General features: G+C 45.0%; 1 protein-coding gene across 7 annotated transcripts in view; it reads right to left on the bottom strand.

Annotated features, from left to right (window-relative positions):
- Window positions 1-301: 301 nt before the first annotated feature.
- Window positions 302-13,616, bottom strand: part of YTHDC1 (YTH N6-methyladenosine RNA binding protein C1) — a 286,099-nt gene continuing 272,784 nt past the window's right edge. For 6 of the 7 annotated variants that reach the window (XM_069630508.1, XM_069630503.1, XM_069630504.1 and 3 more), the window contains one exon: window positions 302-1,274. In XM_069630508.1, the coding sequence (XP_069486609.1) occupies window positions 1,035-1,274 (240 nt within the window). In that variant the 3' untranslated portion in view covers window positions 302-1,034. The remainder of the gene's footprint in view (window positions 1,275-13,616) is intronic. The other variant, XM_069630502.1, reaches the window with a different exon arrangement.

Below are 13,616 nucleotides of genomic sequence, written 5' to 3'. Positions count from 1 at the left end.
ATTGCTATGTAATTTGTGCTATGCCTGTCTTAATCTGTATGCCAATGAACAAAAGTTAAAAAAAAAAAAAAGAGAAAAACTGTCCTAACAAACCTCAAGCTCTCCACTAATGTAAGGAGTTTGTGGAACAACTGCGTTCGGTAGACTTAGTTGGGGAATCTAGTTCACAAGTCTACTGTTTGGCATTAGTAGTGCCTTCAGATTTAAATATAAATATATACACAAGCGTTGATATAAAAGTAAACTATGACATAAGCACTTTTTAATACAATCAAAATATAGCATTAAATAAAGAACCGTCAATATTTTAACAATTTATTTTTTTACAAAAAGTAGCAGTGTATAACATGGTAATATCACCTGCCACGCAGACAGTGCACATTGTGAAACAAGGAGTACATTTTGAAGAGGAAAGCTTAATAGCATTGATCAAAATGCTGAAAAACGAAAGAACTTGCTTTTCTTTTTAAAAAAAAGTTAAAAATTAGATATCAAGTCTCGTTAATATTGCTTTCATCATGGTTGACTGAAAAACAATCCCATAACTTTACACAGGATTAAAAAAAAAATATATTAACAAATCCCAAGAACAGGCTGCTACAACACTGCCGTACAGTCAAACAATCATATCTCAATATTTGCATACTCAATAGCAGCATTATTTGAATGAACCGTGTGCAACTAAATGTAAGAAAATATCAAAGCAACCTATGACAGTTACTACCTTCTGGAAAGTGGGGAAAAACACGATGAAAACATTAAATAGATTAACTATACTGAGAATGTCAAATAGCGACCTCGGTTTTCCATTCCACCCCCAACAAGAACGTCAACGTAGGTCAACATAGTCTTATTTTCTTTTTTGGCCGGCAGATTTTCTACTTCATGGTACGCTGCATGCGCATGGAACAATGGGTCCAAAAACACTTTCCTAAACAAGTATTTCTTTAAGGTAGACAGCTCCAAAATAATGTGCTACTTTGTAAACACGCACAGATAAAAGCTGTACACTTGTAACCAGTGCATTAAAGTCTTTATCTTCTGTATCTTCCTCTGTCTCTGTCTCGATCTCTGTCTCTGTCTCTAACCCTTTCTCGTTCTCTTTCTCGATCTCTATCACGGTCACGTCCTCTGTCCCGTTCTCTTTCTCTCCTGTTCTCTCTGGGACGCTCACGTTCACGCTCACGTTCTCTCTCCCGCGGTCGGCTTCTTCTGCCACTTACAACAGCTTGCGTGCGTCGTAGGAAGTCATCCACTCTCATATCGTAGTCATGCTTTAAAAGAAAACAGTCACATTAAGCATGATTCCTCAAAAAAAGGTTCTTTACAGAAAATCTTTTTCAAAGCATTGGGGAAAATCAATAAATAGATCTAACTGTTCACAAAAATTATACTATCCTACTTCAGGGCATACATTTGTTTTCAAAAATTGATTAGCAGAATTTGCTTATCAAAATTGTTTTCATTAGCAAACAAACTTATTTGATTAGCAATTTTGTCCTAATATTTTAAACGTCACCAGATGTTAGTTGTAAGCCAAGACATAAAATTAGCAGGAATATAGCATTTATGTGTACCACTGAAGTAATACATTAGTTCACTGTACAAATGTAAAGGTTCGCTGCATGAACGGACAAACAAATAGATATGATAACAGAAAGCTCTAACAACATTTCAGTTCGGGGCTCTGAGCAGCTGGGTCATGCAGTCAGTATTGCACATTGCTGTGTCCTTCATGTTGTTAACAAGACATCAATAAAGTGTGTGCAATTTTTATTTTATCATCAAGTTACATTTAGCTAGTGTTTGGCATAAACCGTTACAAGAAACTTTACTGCTCGGTTTAAAATTGGGAGAGACATTTTAAAAGGAACATAGGACCATGATGTGTCTTGAGACATGCTTGGTGTGCATCTGTTCTTTTTGAGAGAGCTTACATTAAACATTAAAGGTCCATGCATCAGTAGATTGCATCACAGTGTCAACAGTTCTAGATGAAGACAGCAGCTACAAAGAGTTTGTGACAAACTGGGCGCAACAACTTGGGGACATAATTAGTTCTCATTCTGCAGCACCAAAAAACCACAGTAGATGCCAAGAATTCAGTCTCTTGGTCTGCCCGCGTCAGTGAGGGCCTGTTGCTGCACAAACCAGTTACTAGCGCCAGAAAATGCTCATCTGCGAGACAGAAATGGGCCCAGCAAGTTATCAGGTAATCATCCATTTGTGGTGTGGCTGATTGCAAGTCAGATTAAAAGATAAAAATGTTCTAAAGAGAGCATGCCGTCCCAGACACCACTTAATGCCAACAAAACATCCAAGGGATTGAAATCTCTTCTCGGAACATATGGCTCACAGGTGCATTTTGTGACTCCATGGCATTGCGGGAAGTAGTGAGTGCACAATTTGCTGCCAACAGTTGTCAATGTAATGCCCATCTAGGCCACTGACACTGCCCATGGATAAAATGGACATTTCTGTTCTTGTCAGCACTGGTGTGGTTGGGTCAAATGATTTTCCTAGGATCACATACTTTGGTTAAGCAGTGAAGCCAGAATATGCCAGCAATTTAAGAAGTTTGCCACAAACATCCAAACTCTAATTAGTACAAATATTTGTTTTGGGTTTCAAGAACCACAATGGTCTTGTTTATGTCCAAAAATCACCCAAAGCAACCTCCCCTGTAGGAGTATTTTACACCACCCTGAAAAGAAAACTACAAGTCCCAGAATGCAAAACCATGTTTGACCTCATGGATAAACTCAACTTACTTGAGTCACTTTCTGTGCAAATGTGGCGTTTAAGGCATCTAACATTTTACACAATTGTGTGAGACTTCACAGTTAGCTTTAACAGTAAATCAGCTTGAACTCTCCCTTAACACATCTCCTGTTTCCTCTTGCGTCACTATTCTGATGCAAATGCTAACATCCCAACAAATCAAATATTGCCTAAAAATAAGGCGTAGTTGCTAACAATACGTTTACAGCAGTAATCGCTGGACCTTTGATACCTGTGCAACGAGCCAACAGTTTGGATTGAAAGAACACATGATTTGTCCTTCCGTTTGCAGGGTTTGCCATCAGTGCGGGACTGTGTGCTAGGAAAGGGCCCCGGGACTAATATTTCGCCCACCCAATGGGATATCACAGCTCTGCAATTTTATAAGCCTGCTGGCAGAAATCCTTCTAAATATTCTTTCAATCACAATTTAAGGAACCAGTTACTTACCTGTAGCTATTGTTCTCAAGCATGGGTCTGGCATGAATTCACATGCTCATGAATGTTCCCTGTCAGGCAGGAAACATTGGTACTGTTTCACTTACAAACTGTATTTCTCCTCTAAACCAATCACTGAGCTCTGGGTCATACTGCCCCCAGCAAATGTTTGCCCTCTCCCTAAGCCCCTCCTCTGGCAGTCATCTTCAGATTTGTAAGCACGTAAAGGGGCAGTATGACCAAGAAGAGCCGCAGAAGGATAGGAGGGAGGGTTTGCATGTGAATCCATGCCAAACCCATGCTGGAGAACTATAGTTACAGGTAAGTAACTTGTTCCTTCCCCAGCATGGGGTCTGGCACGAATTCCAATGCTCATGAATAAAGATTACATAGCAGTACAACATTACACACCCAAGGGAGGTGGCAATGTTCAACAGAAGCAAATACTCTTACCTCCGGAACAGGCTCACCTTCAAGCGAACAGGTTGCATAGCACTGCTTGGCCGAGCCTGGACTCCTCTCTGGAATCCCCGTTGATGCAGAAGAATCTCGTGGAGGTGTGCGTGGACCTCCACATAGCAGCCCTGCAGATGTCCAACAGGGCCACACCAGACAGGAACAGCATCGTTGCAGCAATCGCTCTGGTGGAATGGGCTCTCGGACGGCCGGGCAGTGGTCTGTTCACCAACCGACAACCATACGTGATGCAGCAGGAGAGCCACCTTGAGATGGAAGAATTGGACAAGGCCTTCCCATGGCTCACAGGACCCAAATTCACAAACAGTTGAGATGCCTTCTGAAAACTCTTTGTGCGTGCCACATAAAACTTCTGAGCACGAGCAAAGTCCAGCAAGTGCAAAGTCCTTTCAGCCGGCGACAAAGATTTGGGAAAAAACACAGGTAACACCAAAGGCTTGTTGAGATGGAATTCCGACAACCTTTGGCATGAAGGAGGGCAACATCCGCAGCACCACACTCGATTCGTGAAAAGTCTGATATGGCTGCTTGAAGGATAAGGTCTTGATCTCACCCACCGTTCTGGCAGAGGTGATAGGCACAAGGAAAGCAGTTTTCCACGAGAGGAACTTGAGAGGGGCCTGATGCATGGGCTCGAAGGGGGCTACCATGAGACCTCGTCAGCACCACGCTAAGTTCCCATGCCAGGGCAGGAAAGATCGAAACAGTCTTTTGAGGAACTCCTTGACGAGACGGTGGGACCACAGAGAAGATCGTCCCAGAAACCTGGTGTAGCGGGAGATAGTCGGCAGATGCACCTTGATGGAGGCGTGTGCCAGTCCTGCCTTTGACAAGGACAACAAGTAAGGAAGAATCCGCAGGGTCGTGACCCTCAGAGGGTTGATGTTCTGCGACCGGCACCACGTTGCGAGGCGCTTCCACTTCTGAACGTAGCAGTTAAGAGTCGATGACACCGTGGCCTTGGCAAGGACCTTCCTGCAGTCCACTGGCAAATCATAACCTCCAAACTCTAGGGCTTCATGAACCAAGCCCTCAGGTTCAGCGATCCTGGTTTGGGGTGCAGTATTGCGCCTCCTCCTCTCGTGAGCAGATTCACATCTACCTGCAGCTGACGCAGACAGCCTGAGAAGATCCGGGTACCAAATCTGCCTTTGCCACGCCAGGGCGACAAGTACCATCCTGCATCGGCACTGTGCGAGTTGATTGATGACTTGCAGTAGGAAAGGCAGCAGAGGGAACGCATACAGGAACAGGCCGTCCCACTAGAAGGAGAACAAGTACCCCATGCTCCTTGGCTGGCGGAACCTGCTGGCAAATTTCAGGCATGTGAAGTTCACCGCCGTCGCCAACAGATCGATCTGGGGCCTGCCCCACTTGATGAAGATACTGTCCAACTGGTCCTGCCGAAGTTCCCATTCGTGCCAGGAGCACAACTCCTTGCTGAGGGAGTTGGCAACAGTGTTCTCGATTCCCGACAGGTGAAAGGGGATGAGGAACATCTCTTGGTCGACGGCCCAACGCCACAAAGCCTGCCCCTCTCTGGAGAGCGCTGAGGACTGAGTGCCCCCTGGCTTCCTGATGTACTACATTATGGTGGTGGTGTCCATGAAGATCCTCATCACCTTGTCCTTCAGGGATGGAAGGAAAGACTTGAGGGCCCAGAACACAGCCTGCAGCTCCAGGATATTGTTGTGGAGATCCTTCTCCTCTGGCAGGCACAGGCCTCTGGCCGTGCAGACGTCTGGTGTGGGCTCCCCAGCCCTCCCCCCAGGGAAGCATCTGTGGTGACTGTCTTCTGGTAAGGGTGTGTGTGTGTGGGGGGGGGGGTGTTGGAACCCTGTGCCCAGGGTGATGTTGGAGTGTACACACCACCATTTTATTGCTCGACAGTACTCTGTGTCGAGTGCGATCTAGTCCGCGAAGCTTCCCAACACTTGTATCCAGCGGGCATCTAGGAACTCTTGGAGGACGCATCCGCAGCCTCGAATCGGGGAGATACACAACAACCTCATGCCGAGCAGCTACTTATTGGTCTGCACCATGGCCGCTACCCGGTCCTCTGAGGGCGACGCTAGACAGGCGACCGTGTTGAGCCTGGTTCCCAGGATTAGAGCTGTGACAGCGTCAAGCAGGACTTTGGATAATTGATGGAGAACCCCAGCCCCATCAGTAACTGCCCGGTCTTCTCTGTGTGTTCGACGGCCACTTCTCTTGACTAGGCCCGGATGAGCCTATCGTCGAGATACAGGTACGCGTGTAGATGGGCTGTCAATGTTGCCAGGCACTTCGTGAATACCGTGGGCGACGACTTTAGGCAAAAAGGGAGGGCCTTGAATTGGTAGCGTCTTCCCTGCACTACGCAGCACAGGAAACTTCGATGTTTCCTGTGAATGGGGACATGGAAGTCGGCGTCCTCCATATCCAGCAACATCAAGAAGTCTCCTTCCTCCAGTTGTCCTAGCGCGTGCTGCAACGTGACCATCCTGAATTTTTTGGGACTTTATGAACTTGAGACTCCGCAGGTCCAGTATGAAGTATCTGGAGTAGACCCCGGAGAGCTGGAGAAGTTTTGGACCTAGCTCCATCGCCTCTTTCTTTAGCATGGCCCACACCTCTAGCAGGAGCTGCGGAACGGGCTGCTCTTGCCGGGCCACCAGTAAAATCCGCCTACACTTTTGCTGAAACTAAAGGGTATGTCCGTGGGCGAGAGCATCCAGCACCCATCTGTCGTTGGAGATCTTGTCCCACTTGTTGACGAATCCCCATCAGCCGGCCTCCCACCAGGGTGCAGGCCCGATGTCCTGGCCAGTTCAGTCCTGCTTCGGCACCTGCGTTCCACCTTGGGGTTGACGACGGTGCTGGCCACCTCCACCGAAAACCTTGGAGCGGACTCTGTTAGGGAGAATTCTAATTTTGTGCTAATTCCCATCAACCTTGGAGACCCCCAGGCTCTTTTGCTGGACTTTAGGACTATTTCGTTTCTACCCTGGAGTGAGTGAGACCTTTTTCCTCAATCATGTATTTTTTTTTTATTAAGTGTATTTGGTTTATTACAAACCTTTCACAATCAGCAAAGCATTTCATTTCACAAAGAGATCTGTCATAACAAAATCAATATCGAACAAGTACAAAGCAGCGGTCAAAAGTAGAAAAAAACTAGAAAGTCCAGAATAGGCTAAACTAAATCTAAAAAACCGTTCACATTCGAGCGGGATACTTAAAATAAGTTTTGTTTTTCAAAAAAGTAATAAAGATAAAAATTTGGATTAAAGATTCACAGTAAAAGATGAACATTAAACACTAACACAACGCATCCTTTTGACCATTCAATTCACTATTTACGATGTGTTTCCTTCATCGGTATGGTCTAGCCTTCTAAGGGTGTTTGACCGTTACAAAATTTATTTTTGGAGATTGGCAAGCATAAATTATACTCCACCATTTCTCCGCATCTAGGCGACATAAGTCAGTGATATTACTAGTTAGGTACAAATTTTGCAGGTCTCTCAGTTTAGTGCAGAATAACACTAAGTGATTTAATGATTCTTCACTTCTTTTGCACAATCAGCACTTTGTGCATATTTTTTCTTTAGTGTATCTTGCCTTTGTTGTTTTGTTTTGCAAGGTATTCAATCTGAAGCGTAATAACAGATCTCTTTGTTTGGAATTTCGGAACTTTCTCAAATAGTCTGGTATGATAGTCATCACCCCACAATTGGATTTCAGGAGTGTATGGGTTTTTGACAGAGCTCTTTCCATTTCAGTGTTCGACCAGTCCTCAGCCCAAAGAGCTCTTTTTACAGCTGTTGGATTTTCTGCTAATGTTTGGGTTTTGAGGGCAAATTCTGTCAGAGTTTGTTCATTTTCTCTTTTCCAGTCTTCTACTACTTTTTCTTCGTAGTTATTGGATTTGCCAAATATTTCAAATTGGGGAGGCACCAGATTACTCATTTTTCTATACAACATCAGTTTATTGTAGCGGATGTGTATATATAGCGATGTTAAGCCCAGTTCGTGTCGAATTACCGTCATTGGAGTTGCGTTCGGTATCGGTAAGATGTTTTTCCAAAAGTGACCACCTAAAGTGGTCCAAAACTTCTCTGGGATATTCATAGAAGTTTCTGCTCGGTATATCAACGTTGGAATTACTTTAAGCCTGTAGAATGTTATCACTGGTCGAAGGGAACATTTACCATATCTTTTGTTGATGATGTTAGCTTGGGCTTTTAGCCGTTTTGTTTTTATCTTTAGCATCCTTTTCAAGGGCTCTTTATTTTTTATTCCACTTACTTGTATTCCCAGATATCTCATTTCATCACATGATTTTATCCAGGATTCGTTAACTTTCCATTCTTCATTTTATTAATATTTCGGTTTTATCTGTATTTATTTCTAGATCATTGTTTTCTATATATTTTTCAACCTGATATAGAGCTCTTTGTAGACCAATTTGTGTGTGATCTAAAATGATCAGGTCGTCAGCATAAAGCAGATGGTTGACCAGTCTGTAGTTTAGTCTAGGTGGAAAAGTCCTGCTGTTTGAGGCAGTATTGCAAGTCTTCGATGTAAAAGCAGAACAAAGTAGCTGCTAACGGGCATCCTTGTTTAAGGCCTTTTGTTGTTTTTATATCCTTGGATAGATTGCCGCCTTGATCTAATTTAACTCTTATTGAGGTTTTGGCGTACAGTTCTTTGATGGCTTTCAAGAGATCTGTAGGGCAACATTTAGAGGCCAGTTTTTCCCAAAGACGGCTTTTCACGCTATCAAATGCTTGCCGTAAATCAATGCTGGCTATATACAGTTTTTGTTTGTTTGTATAGGGTCTTCTTTTCATCAATCCTAGAATCAGGAGATTTAAATTACACCCCACATTTTCAACAAAGCCTGATTGTCTTTTGTCATATGTATTTGAATCCTTGATCCATGTTTTCAGTTGTTTTAGCAAGAGAGTGGCAAAGATTTTCCCAACACAATCTAGTGGGGCAATTGGTCGATAATTTTTGGGGTCCATCCTGTTACCTTTTTTGAAAATTGGGACGATGATAGCCGACTTCCATAATTTTGGTATTTGACCCTGCGTCACAATTCTCTTGAAGTCTTTCGCAGAAAATTGGCCATTTTTCTGGGTCTTCTTTTAACACTCCGTTCGATAAGCCATCTGGCCCTGGGGCTCTTGAAGAGCTTGCTCCCATAATTAAGGACTTTATCTAACTGAATTTCCCAGGGACATGTTTTTTCTTCTTTAGTGTTCTTTTCCATAGCCGATGTTTCTATCTCATTGAACAATTTTGCAAAGTGCTCTATCCAAACATTTTCGGATATTGGGTTCGTGAGCGCTGCTGATGATTGTCATTTAGCAGGTCCCATAATGTCCTACTATTTGCGTTAGACATTGCTTTCTGCATGACTTCTGCATCTTGTAACAATTGTGATTTATGGGCTTTCTGCCAGTTTTTGTATTTTTGTTTTCTTTTTTGAAACATTTCTTTCATACCTTTGTTCTTTCCATTTTTTAATGCACGTAGATCTTTTCTTAGTAGTCTCTTTTGTATCACTACTACTGGATCATATACATGTAATTTTTTGACTCTTGATTTTGTATATTTTCCAGAGCTTTGTCTAAATATCTGTAATGATGTGTTGTATTCTACAGACATTTTTTCTTTAGATTGCCACTTTTCTAGATTTTCTAGTACAGTATCAAAGTCACTTTTTTTCAACCTTAAGCGGTTTAGGCCATGTTCTAGCTCTATTTTTACATCCCATATTTGCTTTATTCGAGTTTCCCAATGTGAAAATTCAGCTATGATTGGTTCATGATCGCTGTAATTTGAAGGTGATGTCCTGAAGCTTTGAGTTTTTGCTAATAATCGTTCGCACACAAACATGTAGTCAAGTGTATTGCTCACATTGCCATTTGACCAGGTCTTTGCTGGCGGTATATCTCCCTTCGTATTGCCATTTAATCTGTGCAATCTCCTTGCTTCCATTTCTTCATTCCATACTTTCCCACGTTTGCGTTTTTGATCGTTTTTTTGATTTGTGTCACTTTGAGTTACTTTATTTTCTTCGAAGCAATTTGCGTTGAGGTCGCCAATCATGTATTTTGATCTGATTTGGATTAGGTGTTTCCTTTGTTTTTGGAGTCTGACAAACTCCATAGGCATCTACTGTTTGTATGGTGACGCACAGAACCTTCAGTGCAGTGTCACAGAGAAATACTTTAGATTTCTCCTAAGATTAAAATACTTTTTCTTGGGTGAACTACAGTTCCCAAGAATAGTAAAGTGAAATTTACTTTACTAACCTTTTTCCTATGTGGGTCCTTTTCCTACTTGCTCATGTAATAAGTGTTATGCTACCCTCACTACTTTAAATGGCTGGTGGCAGTAGCTTAATTTTCCTACCATTGTGATTTTCTACTGCCGGCTGAATCCTCCGCTGCAGTATAGCACATGGTGACCAGTGTGTCAAAATGGCCCCAGTCGACTTTTTTCGCCATTTCTTGTTTGTGAGTTCTGAGTTTTACTCTGTGCACAAAACCAGGTTTAAACCATTTGTTGGTTTTGCCTTTGGCGGGCTTCAGTACTGAAACCCGCCTCTGGCTCCAGTGTCCGGCAGGGCATGAAGTGAGGGAAGTGCCCGAAACTCCCATCAGTAACCTGAATGCACCCAGTCCTGATTTGCTGGCTGTCCTTGTAGGACAGCCACCCTCTGCTGTGTGAGTGACAGCTAGGCTGTGCATGAATGGGAGAAACCTGCATAAAATGCCAAGCTTCTTGTACTGAAGAAAGTCGACCACTGGAAGAAACATCCGACAAAGGAATCATGAAGAGAAGCTTGCTGCATCCTCCTGGACCGTTGAACTGCCCGGGGAAGCCCTGCTGCTGAAACTCCTATTCCTAAGCGACAAGAGAAGCTCCGTAAAGGACAATTTCTTCCCTTGGGTTAGTGGGACCAACTAACCCAGAGAAGACCTTCCCCACCTGGCTGTACTACTTTGCTGCTGCTGCTGCTGGAACCGAGTGCCAGGGGTCGAGAAATCCGTAATCAAGTGCAATGTCTGTAAGCTGGCCAAAAGCTCCAGGAAGATACCGAGGACCCTCCAGAAAGCAGGACGACCCAAGCTCGAGTCACCTCACCAGTGTTCTGGATTCAAGGAGTGAAGGAAGCCCAACCAGTGTCCAAGATGCAAGGTGGTGCTGTTTACCGCAAAGAGCTGCTGAACTGAAAAGAGCCTGTAGCTGCCGGCGACCTCCGAAGAGTCCTCCAGACGTCCTCCCTCTTGTCCTCACGACTTGAGGACCAGGAACACAGGATCTGCAACACTGCAACCAAGACGGAAGGCAGCTGGATCCTCTTCTTCTAACCTAAGATACTGTTCTGACTGTCTGTAGCAGCTTGTAGCCAACAGTGATTCTCTACAACAACTCTCTAACTTTGTGCAAGAACTTTTGCCATTTAAGAAGTGCCTCAGCTCCATAGACTTTGTTCCAAATTGACTTTGGCCGTCCTGGCTCCCTGCAGACTCCTCTAGTCCACTGACTGATGCTTACTGTCCCTCATAGGTGATACATTGTTTGGAACTAATATTTGCTGGGAAAGGTTATCAAGACTTTATTGGGAGCTTTAAAAGTGCTCACTCCTTTCCTTTTTGTAGCCCTCAGAATTTTACAAAGTACCAAAGTGATATACAAATGCCATTACTGTCCTAGTCAGTGAAGTCACCTCAGGGTGTAGGAAGTGTGTATGAAGCATCTCTAAAGAGAATCTACTTGCTTTGCCTTGATTTTGCGAAAGTATTTTTGAAGTGTATTGTTGTTGCACATTGCCCTTTTTAAAGAATGCTCATTTAAAACGGACTGTAAATTATTATTTTACTAGAAAACCTTGAGTTTAAGTGTTATTTGGATACTTGTATTTGTGGATTTCGATGCTACAGCTCACATTTACCCCTCTTGAGATAAATCTGGCTGCTCAGTCACACTACCAACCTGTGTAGTACAGACCTATACCAAAAGGTGGGTTACCCAATACCAAGCGGTTAAGTGTGTGGTCTCACACAGTGTTACTACACCAATTCTTACGCAACACCCATGAGCCTAGTCAGTACCACATTGAGTTCCCATGCTGGGGTTAGGAGCCTGCACCAGGGTCGAAGATCAAAACAGTCCCTTGAACTCCTTGACGAGACGGTGAGACCAAAGAGAAGATTGTCCTGGAGACGCGGTGTAGCGGGAGATAACCGCCAAATGCACCTTGATAGAGGCGTGTTCCTCTGGTAGCCATCTTCAGATTTGGTAAGGACGTAATGTGGCAATATGACCAAGAAGAGCCGCAGAGGGGACGGCGGGAGGGTTCACATGCGAATCAATGCCAGACCCGCGAATGGAGAACAATAGTTACAGGCAAGTAACTTGTATCTTCTCCAGCATGGGGTCCGTCATAGATTCACATGCTCATGGATCAAGAATACATAGCAGTAAAATATTATACAACCACAGGAGGTAGCAAGGCTCAACAGAAGCCATTACTCTCATCACCGGAACAGGCTCACAACCTGCAGTCTCAGATCAGGTAAATGCACAACGGCATCATGCTGAGTAGACTTGATGGTCCGCACCGCGGCGGTCTTCAGTGTCAACAGCAGTTGCACTTAGCCTAGCAGGGCTGCCATCTGCTCGTACGAGGGAGCCACCAGGCAGGAGACTGTGTTGAGTCTGGGCCCCATGAACAGTGCGTTCTGCAATCGTATCGAGCAGGACTTGGCTAGTTGACGGAGAACCCCAGATCCGTCAGCAGCCTGACGTTCCTCTCTGGGCATACCTTTGAACTGGCCCAGATGAGCCACTCATCAAGGTACAGGTATATGTGTATCCCCTGTAGACGCAGGCTGGCTGCCACTGGTGGGAGGTACTTCATTAACACCCTGGGCGCCGTCTTCAGTCCGAAGGGGAGGGCCTTAAATTGATGGTGCTTTCCCTGCACTACGAAGTGCAGGAATTTTCAATGTTTGTCGTGAATGGGGACATGGAAGTAAGTGTCCTCCAGATCCATTGACGTCAGGAGGTCTCCATCCTCCAGTTGGCCGAGCTAGTGCTGCAACATGACCATCCTGAATTTGTGACTTAGGGTATTTGTTGAGGCGCTGCAGGTCTAAAATGGGCCTCCAGCCCCCAGTCTTCTTTACCAAGCAGTATCTGGAGTACTCTCCAGAGCCCCGGAGCCACTTTGGAATCAGCTCTTTCGCCCCTTTCCTTTTTATGGCCAGTACTTCCTGCAGGAGCTGAGGGATGTGCTGCTCCTGCAGAGCCACAGTCGGTATCCACAGATACTTTGTTGGAATTCCAGAGTGTCTGTGGGCAAGAACGTCCAGCACCCATCGGTCAGTGGAGGTCTTTTCCCAATCGCTGACGAAGCCAGTCAGCTGGCCTCCCACCGGGGTGCAAGGGTGGGGGGCCCGACGTCCTGGCTGGTTCAAGCTTCCTTCAGGGCCACCTCCCCGAAAGCCTTGGAACGGTTCCTGTAGGCCTCCTGGGTCGTGGATTGAGAGGACTAGCGGTACGAAGAGGATCCCTGCCAAAGCCCTTCGAAGACCTGCCGGATTTTCCTGCTGAGGCACGAAAGGAAGGGCGATGTTGCTGAAGCATGCCCAGGGCACTGGCTGTCTCTGTGGCGGCCTTCCCAAAGAGGTTGTCCCTGTCAAAGGGCATGTCCAGCACCCTCGCCTGGACCTCCTGACGGAAGTTAGTGGCTTTCAAGCAGCCACGACGACTGAGGCAGACAGCTTTCCCCCATCTGTCAGAACCCTGTGTCTGCGAAGTCCAGGGCCACAGTGATGGCATGGTCCGATGCCACCTCGTCCTCCTGCAGGTTCGCCAGCGCTTCGACCCGCTTGTCGTCGGATCTTATACCATAG

Source organism: Ambystoma mexicanum, chromosome 6q, assembly GCF_040938575.1.
Source record: "Ambystoma mexicanum isolate Mex_15411 chromosome 6q, UKY_AmexF1_1, whole genome shotgun sequence".
Classification (NCBI taxonomy): domain Eukaryota; kingdom Metazoa; phylum Chordata; class Amphibia; order Caudata; family Ambystomatidae; genus Ambystoma; species Ambystoma mexicanum.
Note: the sequence above shows the minus strand (reverse complement) of the source record. Positions and strands in the feature narration are given on the sequence as shown.